The 25829-nt window shown below is 38.3% G+C and overlaps 2 protein-coding genes across 2 annotated transcripts; one reads left to right on the top strand and one right to left on the bottom strand.

The window, feature by feature from the left end:
• Positions 1-13045: 13045 nt before the first annotated feature.
• On the top strand, positions 13046-18328 carry LOC131002774 (protein NRT1/ PTR FAMILY 2.11-like). The gene is made up of 5 exons (XM_057929241.1): positions 13046-13185; positions 13248-13465; positions 13714-14270; positions 16544-17517; positions 18217-18328. The coding sequence occupies exons 1-4, from the start codon at positions 13074-13076 to the stop codon at positions 17379-17381; spliced, it is 1725 nt and encodes a 574-aa protein (XP_057785224.1). The 5' UTR covers positions 13046-13073; the 3' UTR covers positions 17382-17517; positions 18217-18328.
• An 814-nt stretch (positions 18329-19142) lies between these two features.
• Positions 19143-25460, bottom strand: LOC131002773 (plasma membrane ATPase 3). Its single transcript, XM_057929240.1, has 21 exons — positions 24696-25460; positions 24462-24581; positions 24033-24131; positions 23812-23949; positions 23593-23727; positions 23334-23513; positions 23034-23240; positions 22837-22956; positions 22622-22741; positions 22414-22536; positions 22229-22333; positions 21942-22086; positions 21613-21777; positions 21242-21480; positions 21065-21097; positions 20865-20946; positions 20595-20755; positions 20132-20317; positions 19868-20050; positions 19611-19789; positions 19143-19542 (listed from the first exon to the last, which is right to left on the bottom strand). Exons 1-21 carry the CDS (start codon positions 24747-24749, stop codon positions 19446-19448), a joined length of 2871 nt encoding a protein of 956 aa, XP_057785223.1. The 5' UTR covers positions 24750-25460; the 3' UTR covers positions 19143-19445.
• Positions 25461-25829: the final 369 nt, after the last annotated feature.

Below are 25829 nucleotides of genomic sequence, written 5' to 3'. Positions count from 1 at the left end.
CATGGGCTTGTGCCGTTTCGTATTTAGAGTTTGGTAGATGAGGTGAATCGTAAATTAAGGTTATATAAATACTAGTCAACGATGCCTTGCTCTAGTGGCAAAGTTGAGGCACCCAAAGACTCTCCTTTGTAGGAGAAAAAGGTTTTGGGTTCAATTCCACCTGTGTGCAGTGATGTTTTTCTACTTTAGATGGTGTTGTATTCTCGTCTACGTGCGGTGTTGTATTGTTTGGTATTGAGATCCCACACGCGTGGTGTTGTATTCTCGCATTGAGGTCCCACACACGTGTTGTATTAAGGTCCCACACGCGTGGTGTTGTATTCTCGCCTGCGTGCGTGTTGTATTGTTTGGTATTGAGGTCCCACATGCAGAGCGTTTCTCGCCTGTGTGCGGTGATGTTTTCCCACCGTTTGGGTGGTGGTGAGGTGTTTGGTGTTGAGGTCCCATACACAGAGCATTTCTCGCCTGCGTGTAGTGATGTTTTCCCATCGTTTAGGTGGTGGTGAGGTCCCGTCTACATGCGGGTTGATTATATTCAGATACCTCTTGTAATTTGAAAAAGAAAAAGGTTATATAAACAAGGTTAATAGCCAAAAAATACATGAACTATCATCAAATTTGTAAATTGCACACGACCTTCAAAATTAGCCCCAGAATACATCACTTTTTAGTTTAATTGTAATTTGCACACGCGTTGACCATCACCTTAAACGTAGTTGACGTGGCAGCCGAAAATTGCAGACGTGGACTAATCGACGGGCATGTAAAACGACGTCGTTTTATCAAGCTTTTATAAATAAAAAAAATTAAAAAAAAAGAATAAAAAAACACTGTTGTGCCCCGCCCCCTTTCTGCTCTCTCTCTCTCTCCACACAGAGGCGCCACCCCCTTCTTCCTCACCGGCGTCGTCGCCTCTCCCTTCTCTCGCCTCTCACCCTCCCTCTGTAACACACGACAAAGAATTCAAACGAAAATCAGCCCAATAAAACCCTAGATATGTGCAAACCAAAATCAGCCACCGCAATCCCGGTGAGGTTGCACCTCGCCTCTGACGCCACTCACACTTCTAGGCATGAGTCTGTCTTCATCTTCGTCTCCGCTCTGCTGAGTCCGTCTTCATCTTCGTTCGCGAGTGGGAAACTCGTTGGTCGCCGCCGTTGCTCCAGTCCTCGCTGTGGTTCGCCTGAGGCGGAAGGAGACGTTCTGTTCGTGGGCAATTCGGCGGGGAAGAAATCCACCCCCAATCCACCGCCTGATACTCAGTCACCCCAATCCACCGCCATCGCCACCGCCAGATCTGCAATCCACCGCCTGATACTCAGTCACCACAATCCTCCTCCGCCTCTAACCTTCCAAAATCGGAGGTGGCCTCTGAAGCCTCTCGGTTCGCGCAGACCGTGCTATTTGTGCCGCCTAGAGTCGAACCGTCGCTTGAGGAAGACGAATGCGGCACAAATTGAGAGAAGGAGTGGTGAGGGAAAATAGGAAAGCGGCACCGCCGCTTGAGGGAGACGAAGGTGACACAAATTGAGGGAAAATTAGGGATTTGATTGTGTCAACTTCTCTCTCTTATGCCACATGTAACAAAAAATTACATTATTCTTAATTTTTATGCCACACGTATTGCCACAGCATCAAAAGTGCCACGCGTACTACCACGTCGTTGCCGGTCAACTTTAATTATAGCTGGAATTTTCGCCGTGTGCAATTTACGATAAAATCAAAAGCTGATGTATTTTGGGGCTATTTTTAAGGTGGTGTGCAAAATGCAAATTCAAGCAAACTTCGTGTATTTTTCGGCTATTAACCCATATAAATACTAGATCATTGTTGTAAACTAAAAAAATAGGAGAAGAAATGGAGAAAAGAATAGAGAAAATAAATCTGAAAAGGTGTCTTTTTATATAATTCGAACCTCATTACTCCGTTAGAAATACAATTATAACTATCGTAATTAAGCCCTGATCATTGACAGTGCTAAGCTCCTGATTTACCCGTCAACAAGTAATTTATTGAGGCAAAAATGTTGTTAATAATTAGTATAATATTTTTAATATATGTTTGATTTAGCCGTCAACAAGTAATTTATTGAGGCAAACATGTTGTTAATAATTAGTATAATATATGTTTGATTTAGCCGTCAACAAGTATATGTTTTTCACGTATTCACAAAGTTTATGAAAATTTGAGTAAAATCAATTTTTCATCATTTCTCCTAGTATGTTGATCTCTAGTTGTTCTATATGTTATAACCGGGTACACGATCGAGATATTACAAAATATTTATTTTGAGAAATTACGACTCAAAATAATTGAAAATATTACAAAGTAAATAATTTGAGAAATTACAACTCAAATAATTTGATTCAACTGAAAAACACTATATAAATAAATTATACGTATAAACAAAGTCGAGTCGAGATGAATCTCTTCCCGCAAGAAGATTATCGCCCCGGTAGTGCTCTTCGGTTTGGCGTATCTTCCCCAAAGGTAAAACGACTACGTCTCGGCGGATGTAGCACCACAATCCGGCGAGCTCCGGCGAACTGAATAGGATCAAGAACTGAGCACAAGTGTTATGCAATAGTGAGTGTGTAGAAGTGGCAGAATGCAGTATTTGTTAGTGTATGTCGGTTGTTTCTGCATGCTCTCCACAAGCCTATTTATAGACATGTGGTAAGTATGAATTCAATACATTGAATTCCACTCCGACGGCTGGAAGCCGTAAATGTTGAAGATGATGGCCGGTGGGCGCAGTCATTGAAGAAACTAAGCTGCAAAATTGAAGTTGCCATGCAGAAGTCGTACTGGCGTGCTTCTGCTACCTGCTTCTGCTGATGTGGGCTGGGCTTACAGTTGGGCCAATAATAAATTCTGTTGGGCCAATAAATAAAAAGCCCAGTGGAGTTGGTCCAAAAAATAGTTTGGGCCCCAAACACCACCCCAAAGCACCAATTGCCAAGATCCAAGTCCTTGGCCGCGGCCCGTCCGGCGGCGGCGGCGGCGGCGTCCGTCCGTCCGATCGATCGTCGTCGGCGGCGGCGCGCGTGTGTGTGTGCGCGCGAGGCTAGTACTTAGATCAAGCCCACTAGCAAGCCCACAAGTCAATTTATCAACTCCATGTGCTTTGCTATTCTTATACATGAAAAACATCTCTATGTTTTCCAATGTGGGATAACATAACAAATGTTATTTTCCCTCTTCAACATCCGAACTTTGACATACAATATCTCACTCATCGGAAATCGGTTTTGAGACTTCAAGTATATCACGTTGATCTACTCGAGATGTAGATTAACATACAATCATTATTTTAATTAAATAATAAATATTTAATTAAATAATAATTTTCAGATATGGCATAAAACCATATTTCCAACAATCCCCCACATGAGTGAGAAAACAGTATGCGAAAGTATGCAAACACTTAGCTCAGTCCTCTTAAGAAACAACATTGCATTTGAAAAGGTAGCTTGTGGCTTTGAACCTGCCATAGTCAATGTTATCGAGTATACCGGCGGCCTAGTGGATTGTGTTCCTTGAACTAGTCCTCCTCGGTGTATACTTAGTCAATAATATTGACACAATATTGCTTCAATCCTTATTCGTTCTCACGTTTGTGTCCATTACAGGCCTTGGAACACCTCTTTGGATTCATAAGTGTTTCAATCGAAGCGGCCCCACTTCACACTTACATAGGTGACTCTTAACTCAAGTATCCTGCTATACTTGTCCTCTTCGAGGAGTTCTAGAGTCATTAAAAGTCAAAGACTTAACCTCACCACGTGCAGGTTTCCGAACACTCACTGTTCTACAAGGAATAGCCAATTCGAGTGTTCAACACACGGATTTTCATAGCTTAGTTGTCCCATTGAACCAAGTTCTTGGGATCCTCCAGTCATCATGGTTGGGTTGCCACTATGATTATCCTTAATTTGTGGACTTCAAACCCATTCCCCCTAACAGTTTATACATCTGATCTCGATGGATACTTTTTGTCAAAGGATCCGCTATGTTATCAATTGATCTTATATAATCAATTGAGATAACTCCACTAGTGATCAAATGTCTCACGGTATTATGACGTCGACGAATATGTCTCGACTTACCGTTATACAAATGGTTTTGTGCTCGTCCGATAGCAGCTTGACTATCACAATGAATTATTACGGACGACACAGGTTTCGACCAACATGGAATATCCTCGAGGAAATTTTTAAGCCACTCGGCTTCTTCACCAGCTTTATCCAAAGCTATGAATTCTGATTCCATGGTCGATCTAGCAATACATGTTTGCTTCTTGGATTTCCAAGACACAGCACCACCCCCCACAGTGAATACATAACCGCTCGTTGAAAACGAGTCTTTGGCATCAGATATCCAATTTGCATCACAGTACCCTTCAAGTACAGAGGGTTCCCTAGTATAATGAATCGCATAGTTTTGAGTATATTTCAAATATCTCAAAACCCTTTCAAGAGCTTTCCAATGTTCATTACTAGGGTTAGCTGTAAAGCTGCCCAACTTGTTGACCGAGCATGCTATATCGGGACGAGTGCAATTTGTTAGATACAACAAGCTCCCAATAATCTTCGCATATTCTATCGCGTCAACAGGTTCTCCCTTGTGTACACTCAAATGCACACTAGGTTCCCATGGTGTCTTAGCTATTGGCTTGTCAAAAGCGTTGAATTTCTTTAACACTTTCTCAACGTAGTGAGATTGTGTTATAGTAATACCATCAGGTCTTCTTAGAATTTTAATTCCAAGGATAACATCAGCTAAGCCCATATCTTTCATACTAAAATTTTTACTTAGCATGCCTTTGGTTTCTTGAATCACTCGGGAATTACTTCCCATGATGAGCATGTCATCTACATAAAGACAAACAATAACATATCCGTTATTAGAATTCTTAATGTAGACACATTTATCGCACTCATTGATTCTGAATCCATTTGACAACATTACACTGTCAAATTTTAAATGCCATTGAAGCGGTGCTTGCTTCAACCCATATAAAGACCTTTGAAGTTTGCATACTTTGTGCTCTTGCCCAGGTACTACAAACCCTTCAGGTTGCTTCATATATATTTCATCTTCCAACACGCCATACAAGAACGCAGTTTTCACATCCATTTGGTGAATCTCGAGATTGTGCAAGGCAGCAATAGCGAGAAGCATCCGAATAGATGTTAGTCTGGTCACAGGTGAATAGGTATCGAAGAAATCGTACCCTTCTTTCTGCCTGAAACCTTGAACGACAAGTCGGGCTTTGTACTTATCTATAGTACCATCAGATTTGTACTTCTTCTTTAGGATCCATTTGCATCCTAAAGCTTTACTTCCAGGTGGTAGATCCACTAACACCCAAGTATGATTCTGCATAATGGAATCAATCTCAATATCGATGGCTTCTTTCCAGAGAGCTGCATCTGAGCCAGACATAGCTTCTTTAATCGTCACCGGTTCGCCATCTAGCATCAAGACAACATAATCCGGTCCATAGACATTAGCTTTTCTAACTCGTTTCCCACGTCTCGGTTCTACATCCATAGGTTTAGACCTTGGTCTTTTCCTATTAGGTGGTACATGATTAGAACCCGTGGCATCATCTACTTGAGTAGAATTACTAGCTACTTCCATAGGTTTAGAACCTGTAGCATTACCATCAACTCCATCATTAGAGTTCGATGTACCTTTAACCTTGTTAGGATAGATATTTTCAAAGAATATAGCATTCCTTGATTCTATCGTTGTCCCAACATGTATATCAGGTATCTCCGATCTGTGCACTATAAAACGATAGGCACTGCTATTAAGTGCATGACCAATGAAAATACAATCCACCGTTTTAGGTCCTATTGTGACTTGCTTTGGTAAAGGCACTTCTACCTTGGCTAAACACCCCCACACTTTGAGGTATTTATACGAAGGTTTCCTTCCTTTCCATAGCTCATAGGGAGTTACATCTTTCCCTTTGAGTGGAATCTTGTTCAAGATATAGTTGGCCGTTAAGACAGCTTCCCCCCACATGTTCTGGGGTAATCCTGAACTAATCAACAAGGCATTCATCATCTCCTTAAGAGTTCGATTCTTGCGTTCAGCAATGCCGTTAGATTGTGGTGAATAAGGAGCCGTCGTTTGATGGATTATACCACTTTCGTTGCATAATTCAGCAAACGGAGCTACATATTCTCCACCTCTATCACTTCGAACCATCTTAATTAGACATCCAAGTTGATTATCGGCTTCATTTTTGAAGTTTCTAAAAGCTTCAATAGCCTCATCTTTACTTTTCAATAAGTAAAGATAACAATACTTTGTGCAATCGTCTATAAAGGTGATAAAGTACTTCTTGCCACCTCTAGTTTGCACGAACTTTAAATCACAAACATCGGTGTGAATAAGTTCCAATGGTTGAGTGCTCCTTTTTACCGTTTTAAACGGTAACTTAGCCATTTTGGCTTCAACACAAACTTCACATTTTTCTTGTGAGTTGTATTCATCAACTTTTAGTAAATTCATTTTTACTAATCTCTTTATAGCATTTAGATTAACATGTCCAAGTCTACAATGCCATAAATCAGAACACTCAATCAAGTAAGCAGAAGAAGTTGATGCATCTTTATTGATTTTAGCCTTGGCAGGCTTACAAGCTCTTACACCAAGTTTGAAAAGTCCTTCGGAGGCATAGCCTTTCCCTAGGAACTTTCCCCACTTGCGTATTACAACATAGTCAGATTTGAAAAACAATTCAAAATCCTTATTCGTAAGCCTAAAGCCCGAAATTAAATTCTTTCGGACAGTTGGAACGTGTAATACGTCTTTTAATGTGATCTCCACGCCCGACGTGAGTTGAAGAATCACATCTCCCATGCCAAGGACTTGGGATGTCCGTTCGCTAGCCTCCATTATCGTTTTGTTTTCCACTTCTTTGTAGTTGTGGAACAACTCACGATTTATGCATATATGGACGGTAGCGCCGGTGTCCACGAACCAAGCGTTCGGGTTGTCCACATGATTCACCTCGGAGATCATGGCAGCAAAGTCATCGTGGTTCCAATCGTCGAAGTCCTTCTCGACGTTGTTCACGTTGCCATTTGCTTTCTTCCGCTTTGGCTTACGGCAATCCTTAGCCATGTGACCTTTTTTGTCACAATTATAACATACACCATCAAACTTTGATGGTTGACTACCGCTTTGCTTCCCTTTACCCTTATTATTAGGGTTAGGGCGACCACGTTTGTTGGAGGGACCGCCTTTCTCGGCGAGATTGGCCTTTGCCTCCATCGGAGCTTTTCCCTTTTGATCACGACTTCTCACGTGATCCTCCATTTGAAGCTTGGATAACAATATCGGCACGGACATCTCCGAGCGCTCATGCTTCAAAAGGTTTTGAAATTTCCTCCAACTAGGAGGTAATTTCTCTATGATGATTGCAACGAGCAATGCATCCGCCAAGGGCATCCCTTCGGCTTGAACCTCATGTGAAAGATTTTGGAACTCTTCCACTTGGTCCATCAATGGTCGGGAGTCAACCATTTTATATTCCAACCATTTGGCAACGACATACTTGGTAGTATTCGCGTTGTCCACTTGATACTTTAGATCAAGGGCCTCCCACAATTGTTTCGCGGTTTCATGAACCTTGAAAACACGGTAGAGCCGTTCGTCCAGAGACATGAGAACGGTGTTACGGCACAAGTAGTCGCCGCGACACCAGTTCAAATATCCGGCACGAATTTCTTGGCTTGTCTCCCCTTCCCCTTCACTCGGGGTTGGAGGTTTATCCTCCATTAAGAATCCGGCAAACCCCACGGTTGTGAGGTAGAATAGCATCTTCTCTTGCCAATATTTGAAGTTCTTGCCTGAGAACGTTGATGGTTTCTCGGCAAGACCAATAGTTCTAGATGTTGACGATGAAGCCCCCGTTGATGCAAACGAGGAAAATATTGACGACGTGGTTGAACCGATGGTTGCAGAGGTGGTGGAGCCATCCATATTGACGTCGGTGTGAGCCATTTCTCGAACGTGTATCAACGACAGAGAAATAATCTTCTTGCGATTGTTATAACCGGGTACACGATTGAGATATTACAAAATATTTATTTTGAGAAATTACGACTCAAAATAATTGAAAATATTATAAAGTAAATAATTTGAGAAATTACAACTCAAATAATTTGATACAACTGAAAAACACTGTATAAATAAATTATACGTATAAACAAAGTCGAGTCGAGATGAATCTCTTCCCGCAAGAAAATTATCGCCCCGGTAGTGCTCTTCGGTTTGGCGTATCTTCCCCAAAGGTAAAACGACTACGTCTCGGTGGATGTAGCACCACAATCCGACGAGCTCCGGCGAACTGAATAGGATCAAGAACTGAGCACAAGTGTTATGCAATAGTGAGTGTGTAGAAGTGGCAGAATGCAGTATTTGTTAGTGTATGTCGGTTGTTTCTGCATGCTCTCCACAAGCCTATTTATAGACATGTGGTAAGTATGAATTCAATACATTGAATTCCACTCCGACGGCTGGAAGCCGTAAATGTTGAAGATGATGGCCGGTGGGCGCAGTCATTGAAGAAACTAAGCTGCAAAATTGAAGTTGCCATGCAGAAGTCGTACTGGCGTGCTTCTGCTACCTGCTTCTGCTGCTGATGTGGGCTGGGCTTACAGTTGGGCCAATAATAAATTCTGTTGGGCCAATAAATAAAAAGCCCAGTGGAGTTGGTCCAAAAAATAGTTTGGGCCCCAAACACCACCCCAAAGCACCAAGATCCAAGATCCAAGTCCTTGGCCGCGGCCCATCCGGCCGCGGCGGACGGCCGTCCGTCCGATCGTCGGCGGCGGCGCGCGTGTGTGTGTGCGCGCGAGGCTAGTACTTAGATCAAGCCCACTAGCCCACAAGTCAATTTATCAACTCCATGTGCTTTGCTATTCTTATACATGAAAAACATCTCTATGTTTTCCAATGTGGGATAACATAACAAATGTTATTTTCCCTCTTCAACATCCAAACTTTGACAAACAATATCTCACTCATCGGAAATCGGTTTTGAGACTTCAAGTATATCACGTTGATCTACTCGAGATGTAGATTAACATACAATCATAATTTTAATTAAATAATAAATATTTAATTAAATAATAATTTTCAGATATGGCATAAAACCATATTTCCAACACTATATTCTCTACATTATGATAATTTACTGCACGTATAAATAATGTATTTGGATTCTTGTCTCCAGAACGTTCCTCTTTGGTAGGTTTTGGAGTGATATAATTTCTTTATTTGATTTTCTATTCCACAAGCATATAGCTAGGATTGAGTCATTCCTTTGGCATTAATTTAGTAAATTATTAAAGCTTTGGGACAAAAAGTTTATGTATTTTCATACTTTATATTAGTTATTTATTTTCTTACATTCAATGAAAACAAATTGTGCAGTGTTTCACAAAATTGATGATGTCAATTTATATTGTCTATCTTTTATTTGTATTCTTCAATTATTTACTTTTGGTCTGACATCTTAATATTGTTAGTATTAAATGAACACTATTTTTATATTTTCGGTGTTAGATATAAATTTGTATATATGGTATATTTTGTAGAGCATGAAAGAGCTTTCCTAGTTTTAGTGCTTTTTTTTTTGGATAAATTAATAGTATTAAATATATAGATGTGCTTTGAGCAATAAGAAAATACACTTTAAAAATTTCCAATATTATGTTTTGTCATTTGGTTTAACATAGTATCAGAGACATAAAAATTAAACTTGTACGATCTAGGATTTCAAATATTCACTTGAAATTTGGGTTTTTTTAAACAAATCAGGACTTTTGTACGCTTTAATATGGGCGGAGTCGCCCATTCCATTTTGGAGCATCACCAGTCTGACACCGCCTAGCCAAGAAGGTGCGCCGCCATCGATCAACTTGAGTCCGGTCACCGGAGTCGGCGTTTGTGGATCTCACGGTCCCCGAAGCAATCCTGCTTTTGGCGTCTCACACAATTAGAAGCACTAATCCTAATTATAAAAGTGTATGCGTACGTACCTTATTATATAATTATTCATGGAATAATTTTGTGTATCTACGTACTATCAATACTATAGAATAATACCGAAAAAGTCTATCTTTTTTTTTTGAAGGAAGCGAAGAAACCTACTCAAAAAATCTAAGATGTGCAAGCACGTCGCAAATGATACTGCAGCTTGATTCTAGACGTACGTGGCAAAATAACCTCATTGTCGAACATTGTAACAACTTCTTCTAATGTTCTTGTTTGGAAGGCCCATTTATATATCTGATTGACTTCTAGACATTGTAGCTTCTGATTTGAGTTAATAGAGTTAATATTACGCATGTCTTTGTTCTTGAACTTTTTTTTTTTTTTGACAATAAGTCGATAATTGAATATAATCTAGTCATGAGGTCTTGCACATTATAAGTTATAACAAATGTGCTGTTAAATTGTGTGTGTAGATTGGTCTGACGGTAGAATAGTTAATACATAAGATCAAAAAATTTATATTAAAAATCACTATGGCGTGATTTTTTTTTTGATTTAATTATTAATTTATAAAAAAAAGAATGTGCTAGCTGTTAAATTTCACCTACATACATCATTAAATTAACAATGTACAAATTCCAACCTCTCATCCTTCAATTAAATAAAAATAATAACTTAATCAGTAAACTACCGATCGTTTCCATCATTTTCAATAAATTTTCATATCATACTCTAAACCCTAAATTCTTTTAATGAATTTTGAAGATATTTAAAATTTATAGTATATAAGACGAAATTTCGGAGAAGGCAAAAAGTCATTTTTTTGGATTAATTGCTCCTAAATACACCACATTTCCTTGAATTCTACAATTGCACATCACTTTTAAAATCCGCCCCTAAATACACCACCTTTCCTTGGATTCTACAATTGCACATCACCTTTAAATCCGCCCCAAAATACATCACCTTTATATTTTTTCTGTTTTTGCACATGACTAAAAAAATCCTCAAGAAATAAACTAAAGTGTTAATATATAAATTTAAATATCTTTTTAGCAGCGGAAATATAATAAAATAAAATTCTTTATTTATTTTTATAAAGAATTTTATTTTATTATATTTCTGCTGCTAAAAAGATATTTAAATTTATATTTAACACTTTAATTAGATTAGGGTGTTACCACTTTAATGACGTGGCTTCCAGATTGGCAAAACTGTGTCGTTTTGAATATTATGATCGTATGTGTTACCATTTTATTAACGTAGACAATAATTGCATGTTCCCACACTAAGTATACTATGTATGTTTATCCCATATTTAATATTTCAGGTAAATGACATTGGAGGCACATGGAGAGTCGAATGGGCGCGTCGAACCTCTTTAAAAAAATAAAATAAAAAATGTTTCTTTCAAACTCATTATATTATTCATGTGGTACTTTTGATTATTGTAACTCTAAATTCCAAATTATATCGAATTCGTGTGAAATTTATTAAAATAAAAGTTTCATTTTATTTTCTTAATGTCATGACTTGTTTATTTTTTTAATTCAAGTTCTTTCTAAAAATTTATTAGAGAATTTATTTCTTTACGAAAATATTATTTATTTATATATATATATATATATATATGATTTTAAACTTTATAAAGAATTTTATTTTATTATATTTCCGCTGCTAAAAAGATATTTAAATTTATAAATTAACACTTTAATTTATTTCTTGAGGATTTTTTAGTCATGTGCAAAAGCAGAAAAAATATAAAGGTGATGTATTTTGGGGCGGATTTAAAGGTGATGTGCAATTGTAGAATTTAAGGAAATGTGATGTATTTAGGGACGGATTTTAAAGGTGATGTGCAATTATAGAATTCAAGGAAATGTGGTGTATTTAGGGGCAATTAACATTTTTTTTTCTTAGAACATAGTAAACTCTTTTTTTATTGAAAGAAGAACAGAGTAACTCTAAGCCCTCCAAAAAGACATTTTGGAAAACTAATTAATTTTCCACAATGTCTTTTGATTAATAGTGAATTATATACGATACGACTATCAATGTTATAATATTTTAGTAGATTATCACTGTTATAAATTATATAAATGTATAATGGAAAATACGTGTTATCATACTAGTATTAAACAAATTTGACAGGTTATTCCTATAACATTCCACTAATCCTTGGATATATAATAATATAACATTATTTGTCCAAAGGGATGGATTATGTGATTGGAGAATTAATCTTAATTTCCACAACTAGTGCACCCGGCATGATGGATCGTGTTCTTCTCCTTATTCAACTTTTAAAGATATGATTAAAAACTAAGGGACAGTTCACATTAATTATGCATATCATATTCGACTAGCTAACTAATTATTTCTCCACATCCGTCACAAACTTGCAATAATTTTGTAACATTTTATAGCCAAGTAACTAAATTTTCAGACGGTCTCAATACTTATATTCATAATTAATGTCTTCCGTTTTATTCTTTCCAAACTATTTATTAAAGCACGTACAAACAAAGTAACACGTAAGGTACATGTGCATATGAGAGAGCTATAACTGAGAGAGGGAATGAGGGATCGATTATCATATAGTAGAATTCTATAAATATTAGTGCATCGGTCCAGTCATTTAATATTTATAATAGTAGAATAAATACAAATTAATCATGAACATGAAAGGACAATATCAACATCAAAATACATATAATTATTACTCTAATGTATGCACTTTCTTTTTCTTTGAAACAAATGTATGTACTTTCAAGCACCCTTTATCCGAATGAAAAATAACGAAGAAATATAGCACTATTATTATTAAGTAATAATGGAGTAATCCAATCTCGTTGACGAACAACAATCATTGAAAAAACCACTTCATTAATTCTCCAGCTACAACCCCCCATATATATTTAATTACATGCCTTAAACTTAAACTAACAATCAAACAGTAGGTGAAAAAAAAAACACCATTTATATATAATAGTCTTTACCAAAAAAAAAAATATATAATAGTGCATCTTTTTCAAACTAAGTGTGAAAAAATGGAGACGAAAGAGAAAGAAAACACAGAGCTGGAGGTTCCAACACTCGATCATGACGATGATGAAGCTGAGATCAACTACAGAGGCCTCAAAGTGATGCCTTTCATCATCGGTAAGCACATACATTTATTTTCATTAATTCTTGAAAGTAGTTGATGATATATATTATGGCAGGAAATGAAACATTCGAAAAATTGGGAGCAATCGGCACGCTGTCGAATCTCCAAGTGTATCTAACCACAGTCTTCAACATGAAACGCATCTCCGCAACTTCAGTTGTCAACATCTTCAACGGCACCACCAACCTCGCCACCTTGCTCGGAGCTTACCTCAGCGACACCTACCTCGGTCGCTACAAGACCCTCGGATATGGCTCCGTCGCCTCCTTGCTTGTGCGTAATCAAACTAGACTAGCAACTCTCTCGTATAAAAATTCTGCCTTATTTTGATTTTTTCACACCCTTGTCAATTGCCTCAAATTGATGTTGAGGTGGACGCTGCATGACTTAAACAAACCAACGTACTAAACGATGTAGTTGGATCATAATGGCATTAATCAGAATTGGATGAATGTTGGTGCATCTAGAATCCAATTTTATCCCTATGGAGAAAAACCTTGATCAACAAAAACTTTGCGCAGGGCTTGTTGGTGGTGAGTCTCACGGCGGTGTTCCGGAACCTCCACCCACCGCACTGCGACAACCCCGGTGGTAGCTGTGTGGGGGCGGATGCCGGGCAGATGGCGTTCCTAGTGCTGGGCTTCAGCCTGATGGTGGTAGGAGCCGGCGGCATTAGGCCGTGCAACCTGGCGTTCGGCGCGGATCAGTTCAATCCCAAGACGGAGTCCGGGAAGAGGGGGATCGACAGCTTCTTCAACTGGTATTACTTCACGGTGACGTTCGCGGAGATAGTGTCGGTGACGCTCGTCGTGTACGTGCAGTCCAACGTGAGCTGGTCGATCGGGCTCGCCATCCCGGCCATCTTCATGTTCGTCTCGTGTTTCCTCTATTTCGTGGCCTCCAAGATGTATGTGAAGGTGCTGCCGGAGGGGAGCCCCCTCGCCAGTTTGGCTCAGGTGGCCGTGGCCGCCGCCAGGAAGAGGCGCCTGAGCTCGCCGGAGCAGCCGTGGATCAGCTTGTTCAGCTATACGCCGCCTAAGTCTCTCAATACCAAGCTGCCCTACACTGATCAGTTCAGGTAATTCATCAACTGTTTCTTTTTCATAACTTCTTTAGCAAAATCTTTAATTAGTTGTCACAGAATTATGTTAGATAGGAATTGGTGAGAATTGAGAAATAGCATCCAATTAAAAAATGGGATGAATTATGAATATGCAATTCTGAGTTTAACTTCTTGAGTGATGAAAAGGATTCGTATGAGGTCAGCGTTTTGTGACCGTTAAATTCCTATTTCGTCTTCACTTGGTTTAAATTTACTCCGCATTTCAGATGTCAATTTCATATCTTCAAATAATAATGGCAATAATAATACTATAGTAGCATAATGTAGGTCACCCAATGCCATATATAGAGATAATTTTCTTTCTTAACAAAAGAAAATAAAGTTGAATGAATGAATCTTAAACAAGCACGAGAACGATACAGGTGTTGGGATCACTTTAATGTTAAAGTGTGTAAATTAACTCATCTTTATTTAACCAGGGGGCTTAGCCCACTGGCCACCGGTCGATCCCTCTTGGGAGCGAATTGGAGATTGGAGATATAAGGTGGATTTGGTGAATGGAGAGATAAGGTGGTTCTTGGAGTGGATGGGGAACTAATTACTAACATCTAACATGACTTTGCCCGATCAAAAAAAAAAAAAAAAAAAAAAAAAAAAAAAAAAAAAACTCATCTTTATTTTATACTCACCTTAGTCACCTACTATGTATAACAATTAACCATTAATTTTTTATTTATATTGATTAGGTAGGGTTGTAAGTTTTAATTTGTAACAGAGTTTGGAGCATTTGCATATAAAATAATGGCTTTTCTATCACTATATACTATAGATATGCTTGTATGACCAATTCAAACTTAGCTCGCAGGCTCATGGTCACAGCACATCATGCATTATTGCAATTGACTTTGCAATGCAAATTATTTCTCTTGAGTATTTAAATTTTCTTAAATTTAAAAAGACATATTCCCTCCGTCCCAAACGAAATGTCCTGTTTTTCTTTTTGGGCTGTCCCAAATGAAATGTCATGTTTTCTTTTTTGGCAATACATTCTCTCTCTATACTTAATATTTAAATAATTTCCACCAACCCACTTTATCTACTTTATACACATTTCTTAATCTCCGTGTCGAAAAGAAATAGGCCATTTCGTTTGGGACGGAGGGAGTACTTATTTTCCTTTTTTTTATATTTTGAAAGTGCGCCACTAAATATTACTGCAATCATTGTTTCAAAGATGGCGGCATTGGTGTTTCATTTTGTAGCATTATCGTAACATAATATCTCATAAGGTTAATGTGATAGTATAGAGGAGCATCATATTGGTTTGCTATGTCAAAAAGTGCCTCCATAATGCATATTGATCGCTGACATCGGCCCATCATTCCTGTTCTTTTTTCTTTTTCGTTTTATAAAGGAAATAGCCCATCATTCTAAATTTAAGTGTAGTACTTTCGTTTTGATTAAGCACATACAAAATATTCTAAAGATCGATGAGTGTATTGAGAGTGAAAAAATATCATGATTCTAAATTTTATTGTAATACTTTTATTTTGATTAAGCACATATAAAAAGGACCGATTAGTATATTGTGAGTGAAGAAAATATTATTGAATATATTAAAGTGGTGAATTATGTTATAATTATAGTTCAATAATAGGTATGAAGTTTTTTTATGGACTTCCCAAAAAAAAAATTGAAAGTTCTTTAATAGACGGATATAGTAATATTTTTTTATTTTATAATAAATATTAGTTGTAAAATAGTAGTAGGCATGATAAGCGGGATATAGTATCTCATAGCATGTGTGTTTTTCGCTGAGCTTATAAGTTCCCTCAAAGTGTTTAATAAAATAAGTTTTTCTATTTCTAATTTATTTTTTTATAATCTTATATGCAATAATTATTTTATAAATATTATTCAACTATAATTTGTTGTTTTTCTCATATACTCATCTATCTTCGATTTTTTTTTCTCTCTATTTAGCTTATCTTATCCAAATATTTTAACAATTTATAAGCTTTTGAGAAACTACATCTTAATTATAAGCTCTTGAAATATATATCTTAATTATAAGCTTTTGAAATATATTATAAGTTGTTGGAACCTTATCAAAATAAGTTGTTGGAGTGTTATATACTACTATTCGTACCATTTTATTGTTTCATCCTTTTTCTTTTTTTCCTCCCTCTCAATTTCAATTTCAATTTCTAGTATTGTAATTAAATTTTACAAGTATTTATTGTATTAAAATTAATTATTAGCATTTGATTTTGATGTTGGGTGTGTAGATTCCTGGACAAAGCTGCAATCATAAGTGCAGATGACAAGATAAACCCAGAAGGGTCGGCTGCAATGCCATGGCGGCTGTGCAGCATGCAGCAAGTGGAAGAAGCCAAATGCATCCTCCGCGTCATCCCGGTGTCCCTCACCGCCGTGCTCTACCACATCGGCGCCCAGCAGCAATACGTGGTCTTCCAAGCCCTCCAATCGGACCGCCGCCTCGGCACCACCTCCTTCGAGATCCCCGCCGCCTCCTACGTCATCTTCGCCATGCTCACCATCACCCTCTGGGTTCCCCTCTACGACCGCCTCCTCAAAAACCGCGCCCGCATCACCGTCCTTCAGAGAATAGGCATCGGCCTCTTCATCACAATCATCGAGTCCCTCGTCGGGGCATTGGTGGAGCGGCGCCGGCGGGAGGCTGCGCTGAGCGGCGCGTCGCCCATGTCGGCGATGTGGCTGGTGCCGCAGCTGGCGCTGGGGGGCTTGGCGGAGGCGTTCAACGCGATCGGGCAGCTGGAGTTCTACTACAAGCAGTTCCCGGAGAATATGCGGAGCATCGCCGGGGCGTTTTTCTTCTTGGGAAGCGCCGCGTCCAACTACGCCTACAGCTTTCTCATATCGACGGTGCATAGGATGACGGCCGGGGATGCCACGGGGAACTGGCTGCCGGAGGATCTCAACGAGGGCAGGCTCGATTACTTCTACTACCTGGTTGCCGTGCTCTGCGCTCTCAATTTCTGTTACTTTCTCGTCTGCGCCACCTGGTATAGGTACAAGGGCGCTGCAGATGGCGGCGCCGCCGCCGAGATGGAGACCAAGAAACTCGATCATCATTCTGCGTGATAACCTCCTACTAGGATGTCATCTTTGATGAATCTTTAAAATGTCTTGGAATTCGTGTCGTGATAGAGCCAAGGATCATCTATCTACTCTGACTTTGCCGATCAATAGAGAGAGGGAGATGTAATCGTACTAGACAGTGGCGGAGCCAGGATTTTTTTTGGGGGGGCTGAACTGTAATGGGGGTTCCCCCGGAATTTTTTTTTTGGGGCCATTCAATACATTTTAGACATTTTTTACTAAAATACAAATATAATAATAATAATAACAACATTTTCATAGATAATATAGTTCAAAACATTTACTAAATTTTTTTTTGGGGGCATTCAATACATTTTAGACATTTTTTACTAAAATACAAATATAATAATAATAATAACAACATTTTCATAGATAATATAGTTCAAAACATTTACTAAAATTTTTTTTGGAGGCATTCAATACATTTTAGACATTTTTTACTAAAATACAAATATAATAATAATAATAATAATAACAACATTTTCATAGATAATATAGTTCAAAACATTTACTAAAAATTTTTTTGGGGGCATTCAATACATTTTAGACATTTTTTACTAAAATACAAATATAATAATAATAATAATAACAACATTTTCATAGATAATATAGTTCAAAACATTTGCTAAAATTTTTTTTGGGGGCATTCAATACATTTTAGACATTTTTTTATTAAAATACAAATATAATAATAATAATAATAACAACATTTTTAGACATATTATTAAAAAAAATTTTTTTTTTTTTTTTCAAAATTTGGGGGGGGGGGGGGGCTCTAGCCCCCCGGGCACCCCCCTGGCTCCGCCCCTGGTACTAGATGAGATGCAGTAATTCAGATCTTCTATGTCGATTTTTGATTTTTGAGATTTCATGAAACAAAATCTATCTTGGCATTTTCTTGAATATAACCACTAACAAATCTCACTCAACTTGATTCTACTTTATTTTTTACAATTTCTTCAATCCATGAAAATAGATCATAAGAAAAGGCGGCATGAGTTTTTTAAAAATTATTTATTTATTTAGGGAATGGAGAAACGATTCACAAATTAAAAAGAAAAAAAATAATTAGAAAAAGTTAGTGTGAAAGGCTTAAACATGTTTCTGTGGATTAAAAAAAATGGCAATTAAAACCTATTTTGTGTATCGAGAGAGTACTACATTTTTTCGATTCTGTCCTGAATTATCGAGCTTGATCAGTAAGTGCCCCAAATTATAGGAAATTGCACAAATCTATTCTTTGGTACAATTTAACACTTTTTCAATACCCAAAGTAGAGATGGATCGTCGGAAATTTCCTTGGCAACCGCAAAAGTTCACATACAACTGTACAAGAAATTTTTATAGTCCATATCAAATTTCTGATGATCCTAACTCCAATTCCAGGCGTTCAGAAGTTTATCCCAGGGTAGATTTGCATAATTTTTTTTTTTTTTTTTTTTTTTTTGATCGGGCAAAGTCATGTTAGATGTTAGTAATTAGTTCTCCATCCACTCCAAGAACCACCTTATCTCTCCATTCACCAAATCCACCTTATATCTCCAATCTCCAATTCGCTCCTAAGAGGGATCGAACCCGGGTCACTTCACTTAAGTGAGGACCATAATTTAGGTATTATTTTGTCAAGCACTATAGTTGATGATATATATATAATTGAAAAAAATCATGATAGTTATTTGAGTATTTAGCCTAAAGTAGAGAATTTAGAATGAATTCTAAAAGTGATTTGTGAACAAGGAAACGTGAAGGATTTCAAGAAATTGAAGAATCTCCTACTCTGATATTCCCATGTACACAAAGACAGCAATATTGAAGGTTTGTAGCAGCACTGCCTCAAAAACAGCTTCTTGTAAGCACGAAACTAGATCTCCTTCATCATTTATCAACATTCACTTCTAAAAGTAGTAATCAAATATGCAGAGCTGTGAAAAATACACTTGTGCAGGATGCAAAATGAATCATCCCTCAGATTAAACGGTGATATAATACCTCGAATCAAAGCTCTAATTCATTGCACCCATCGTCAACATGCAGCTTCCCCTTTCCTCACACCGTGTAGGCTTGCTGGATCGTATCTATATCGAGACCTTTCAACCTCACCACTGATTCCACGTGACCTTTCAGCGTATGAAGCTCCCTTAACCTGCATTATATGGGATCAGAAACGTCGGATTGTTGACAATGGCATTTTGAAACTAAATTATATATTACCTTGCAATCTCAGCTCTCCTCTTTGCTTCCTCGGCCAACTGATTGAGTTCGGAGAAGTTGTTGGTTTCACTGAACAGTTTGGTGTCCGGTACTTGCAGGCCGTGGAGGGTCCTCTGAGCGTGCGCCCATTTGAGCTCACGTTGCTCTTTCCCGAAATCCTTCTTCCTCGTGAAAGCAATCTGCAATACAAGATTCGAAAGAGTGAAAAAATCGATCAAGAACACAGAGATGGAAAGTAAGTATTCGTAGACTTTTACCCTTTGCTCAAGAACAAGATCCCAAGCCCTTCCACTGAGAGCGTAACGGGTCAAGAATTTGATGATATCAAGTGGGATATAGAAGATGATGTTGTAAAGCCAGATCACCCCTGCCCAACCCCACCCGATCCCTTCAATTGCTGCAAAGCTCCAGTTTGCATACACGGCGATCAAAGTGGCGACCTGTTTTAGATGAGTGGAAATCAAGGTGTGTTTGAATGAGAGATTCCAATTGAAATTGGCGGTAAAGGAGTTTGGGCTAACCAGTTGTGCAATCACAAATGCTGCTACAAGCAACAAACCGGGGCGCTCAACATATGACCAGTTTCGGGATCTTGTAACAAATATCAGAGCCTGACTGATAGTGCTCACTTGAAGGTATATTGCTGAAGCGAGCTTCCTGAAGTCATCGTGTGCAGTCTTCTCGAGGGTCGGCACCCCAAATACTTTCTGTCAATTAAGATCACAAAATATTCTGTTGAGCAAGAGCATGATTTATACCTAAGTTCTGGAAACATTGTATTTGTATGGAGCAACATTCAAATCTATCATTAGCTCGATTCTCATCAGAAAAGGCAGGCCTGAAATGAAGTGGCTATATATGAATTCACAAACATTTGTAGCTTGTCATCATTTGTTAAAATCTTAGTAACGGATTGCAATCGAAGAGTAAAGAATAAGTTCAAAGAATAGCTTCAGAACACCTCAACTGGCAAGATCAACCTACCGGAAAGAAATCTGTTTTGTATGCTGCCCAAAAGAATATGACTGTCATCATTGCCAAGTAACCACCTAGAATGACTCCAGTTGCAAAAATCTCGGAAAGCTTCCAGCTGTCTGGAAGAGGCGATGGTTTCACTCTATCTTTCGATATGGTCATGATGGTACCTTCACCATAAGCGTTGTACGACAACAAGTGTCAAGAGAAGCACTAAAAATATGTGTGCGCGCACGCGTGTGTGTAGAGAGAGAGAGAGAGAGAGAGGGAAGAGCAAACCATCATTGAGAATTGCGATGATAAGCACCATAAAAGGAGGAAAGTCGAATTCCCATATCAGGGCTAACAACATGAAACCAAGCTGACACACAACGACGAAAAAAAGGGGGAAAGTGGGGGAAGACATCAGACTAAAGTTTAAGATTAAAAACAAAATGGAAGGAATCTAACAAAAGAAGAATGAAGAATACATAACTTACCACAATACGGATTGTTATAGAAACGGCATAAATCTGCGGGAAAAAAAAAGGGAACGCGAATGAGCTCATTTATCATGTAAAGCAAGGTTAGAATAGCCCATAAACAGAAGCTGTTTCTTTTACTACTTAAGTAACAACTTTGACGTCAATTGTCAGGACATAGAGAATAGGCAGTACCGTGTAGTTTTTCATCCTTTGGAAGATTGCCCGACTAGTTAAAACAGCACTAATTATGACACTGAGGCCAGGTTCTGTAAGTACAATATCAGAAGCGCTGCGAGCTGCATCAGTCGCATCAGCAACGGCAATTCCAATATCAGCCTTCTTTAGAGCAGGAGCGTCGTTTACTCCATCACCAGTCATTCCACATATATGCTTTCTGGCTTGCAGCCGCTTCACTATTTCATATTTGTGCTCTGGCCAACATCCAAAATCGGCATGTAAATGAAATTTATAGAATGCATTTCTTAGTCACACTTGCAAGATTATTCCACAGTCAAAACTGAGTATATGTTGTTCAATACGATGAATAAACTGAAAGAAATTACCAGGGAAGACACCGGCAAAACCATCAGCTTTCTCTATCAGTTCATCGATTGGTAGAGAAGCAATTGATTCATCTTTGTTCTGTCCTAGCAAAGCCGACGAAGGATACATGTTAGTTCCCATCCCCAACCTTCGTCCCGTTTCCTTTCCTATCGCAAGCTGATCCCCTGACAAGCCATATCATCAAGCCATTATAATACAAGAAAACATCATGTTGAAAGAAAAACAAAATCAAAAGAAGGAATTCATGTAGAAAACTCGTACTTTAACAAAAAATCTCATAAAAACAAAAAAAGTCTTTAAATTTCTAAAGTTGCAATAAGAGTTTTACCTGTTATCATTTTAACATTCACTCCAAGATTTAGAGCCCTTCTTATAGTTTCTGCACTGTCGTGCCTGGGTGGATCGAAAAGAGGCATGAGACCAGTGAACTGCCATGGGCCTCCGGGACTCTCTTTGGTTCCTTCTGGAACTTCCTGCAAGAACGAGCAGCGATTGCACCTCAAGCTACAGCAAATGCGTCATAGTTCAATAAAATCTACTAAAACGAGGCAATGCCATACACGGTACACCTCTTCAATAAGTTACGATTAATGCACAGAATGTGCAAATGTGTACCTGGTACGCCACTGCAAGCGATCTTAAACCTCGTTCAGCAAACTTGTCGATCACAGTATGAACCCTTCGCTCTATCTCTGACTTGTTGTGAGCAAGGTTTAGAATCTGGAGGCACACACATGCGTGCGACAATTAGCATTATCATCATAGGAAAATGACAAAACTACTAAGACAGAGAACTATACCTGCTCCGGTGCACCTTTACTGACCCTGTGCCATTTTCCTTCACCGTCTATGTAAGTTAATGCAGTCCGTTTGTCAGTGGGATTAAAAGGAAGGAAGTGTATCTCTCGAATTCCGGCACGTGCCTGTTCACTGTATCGCTTAAGTAACTTGCAGCAACACTGAAACCAGTATCTAGCATTTACAGGACATAACAAAGAGGAAATATACCTCTTTCGGGTCAGCCAACATCCCAACTATAGCTGCATCTATTGCATCTTGATTTTCTGTTCGAGATGCTCGAGCAGCCATTAGAACAACCATATCTGCATCAACACCTTTGGCAAAAACCTACGCACAAGAGTTGACAGAGGACCAAAGTTTCAATCTCCTTAACATGGAGTAACATGGCATAATCATGAGAGGAGGATGAATATCTGACTGACCTCAATAAGATTCTTGTCAACGGTAAGCTTATTCAATGTCAGAGTCCCTGTCTTATCACTGCAAAGAACATCCATACCAGCCATCTCCTCTATAGCAGTCATTCTCTTTGTGATAGCTCCCTACACGGATAAATATCCCGTTACATACTGCAATCACCAGAGAAGTGTTTATAACATTCTGACATGAATAACCCAACCTGCTGAGCCAAACGATGAGAGCCAATGGCCATTGTAACTGAAAGAACAGTCGGCATGGCAATTGGAATCCCTCCAATGAGCAGCACTAGAAGATTGTCAATCCCAGGACGATATTTCCTATGTTGAATAGGGTACATGACAATGATCTCTATAATCATCCCCACCGCAATAGAGCATATGCAAAAGTTCCCAATTGCAGTCAAAACCTGACAGTAAGAAAATAATTGATAAATTCATATTTTCCATAATATATATATTGAATGGATCCGGAATAACTATCGGGTACTTAAGGAACTCACCTTCTGGAAGTGCCCCACTTGATTAGTAGAATCAACGAGGTGTGCTGCCTTCCCAAAAAAGGTGTGAACTCCAGTGGCGATAACAATAGCCTCGATCTCTCCCTGTTTGCATGTGGAGCCGGAGTAGACGCCATCCCCTGGCCCCTTTGTCACCGGAAGGGACTCCCCCGTCAAAGCAGACTGCATAATAACATCATGATTCCAGTTACAGAACAAAAGTCTAACTTGGCACGAATGCACACGGAGAGAGGACACACACCTGATCGATTTTCAGTGGATCGCCATCAAGCAAACGAGCATCAGCAGGAACAATATCTCCCAACTTAATGCTGATGATATCACCAGGCACTAATATGGACGCCTCCTCCTCGCTCCACCTTTCATCTCTAAGAACCTTCATACAACCACCATGGATGAGATGACATCCAGAAATACACGAATACGCATCATAAAGTTGAATACAATATTAGTAACTAACTTTGGCTTTCGGAGCAAGACGGGCCATGAGAGCAGCTGCTGCATTTCCAGCATTGTTTTCCTCAAGAAAACTGATTGTGGAGTTTATCACAAGCAAAGTGATGATACCAACAAAGTCCTGCCAATCCGGAGGCTTGCCCTGCCAAAATGAAATCGAAGATCAATATTTCTCTCTAGAAAAAAAGAAAAAAAAAGCAAACTAGGTAGAATTCGAGTCCTTACTCCTCCATTTGCAAGAGCAATGGCCATGATAGCAGCAGCTTCCATAACCCATGAAAGAGGGTTCCACATAAACCCCAAAAACTTCAGGAATTTGCTTTCCTGAGACAATAACAAAGTAATGAATTTTAGGTAATGAAACAAACAAAATCAAACACTCAATAAACATCAACATTTACACTTAATAAACATCAAACAATATCTCATTTGGAGCTGAAGCATATCAGACTTAGACAAGCCAAAAAATGGAAGAAAAGAAGAGGTTTAAAGATGAGTTAAGACGCAAAGGAGTTCGTGAACCACATTACTTAACAAGAGTTAAATACGCAAAGCACTTAACAGTAGAAAAATGGAAGAAGGAATAATTTAACAAAATCAGAATTGAAAGGAAGGAAACAAAGAACAAAAGTTGCAGTTAACAATCAAACATGCCTTCTTCTCCTCAAGCTTGTTGTGTCCAAAAATGACCAATCTCTCCTCAGCAGCCTCGGTTGTAAGACCTGCTTTGGTGCATCTTAGATTCTCAAACACTTCCTCAATGGGTATGTTCTCCTGCAAAAACACACAGAGAAAACATCAGCCCACAACTTGAAACAAAAGAAGCTGGTGGCACACGCACACCCCACAATCACGAAAATCTTTAATTCCAGTTATCAGATCCATTACCAAATCAACAGTTTCCTTCAACACAGCATCAAGAACTTCAGGCTTCTCCCCCATCTTCAAAATCTGAAAACTTTAATCTTTAACCAAAACCCCTCTTCCAGATCAACAACTATCCAAGAAACACCATGAACAAGAGGATGCAGCGCAAATTTGTTGGAAGTTGTGAAGAAATTGTGAAGCAGCCCCAGGTGAAAAACACAACTCAAACTTGAGCAGAATAAGCAAATAAGACTTCAAGAGAAACAATGAGGCTCACCCACCAACACCAAATCTATAAAAGAGTGAAACCGCTGATAGCAGTTACAGAAGAGCATAACCTTTGTCTTTTGCATTTCCTATTATTTATAAGTATGTTAGACAAACAGACTTTTCTTTTTAAAAAATGAGAAGAAAAAAAAAAAAAAAACATCTTTTTTTTCACTTTCTTAGTTCTGGTGGGTTAGCTTTTAGGTACTTGAACCATCTAGGATCAATATTTGTACCTTACTTATTTCAATACATAAATTATTTGCAGGAAATAAAGATAAAAAGCTTTGGGTGTGTTTTTTTTGCAGATTTATTTACTTTTCTAGTGAAAGATGGATTTAGACTTTAAAGATTGAATCTTTTTTGAATTTATGATATGTTGGCAGATAGATAAAAGCAGCAGCAAAGCCAAGAGCCACAAAACTGCACATGGGCTCTCAACCCTACCCTTCTTCTTCTTTTTTTTTTTCTTTTTTCAAAAAAAAAAAATCTTTTTCCATTTCTTAGAATAATTCCATTATCCTAGATTACATAAATCTTAATAGAATAGCAATTAATACTATAGAAAATAAAAAATCGATTTCCTTTTAGATCTCACCTTACATAGTAACTTCTTTAAATGATAGATATATACACTAACGTGCCTGCATATATCATACAATATTTTATTATTGCAGCATAGAACTATCATTTCAGAGTTTTCAAAAGCCGAAGAAATGAGTCATAGATTATGTATTCTTTAATCTTACAATCGCAAATCTCTCTCTGTTTGAATGATTACTTCACCTCATACCAATATTTTAATTTTTAAGGGTTCCATTTTCTTCTGAAAGAAGACGCCTGATTTATGGTAACCATGTTTTGGAGTGTGGTATGCACAACTAGTCT

The sequence above is a fragment of the Salvia miltiorrhiza genome, unplaced genomic scaffold, assembly GCF_028751815.1.
Source record: "Salvia miltiorrhiza cultivar Shanhuang (shh) unplaced genomic scaffold, IMPLAD_Smil_shh fragScaff_scaffold_19_1, whole genome shotgun sequence".
Lineage (NCBI taxonomy): Eukaryota > Viridiplantae > Streptophyta > Magnoliopsida > Lamiales > Lamiaceae > Salvia > Salvia miltiorrhiza.
The sequence above is the reverse complement of the archived record's forward strand: the minus strand, read 5'-3'. Positions and strand labels throughout refer to the sequence as shown.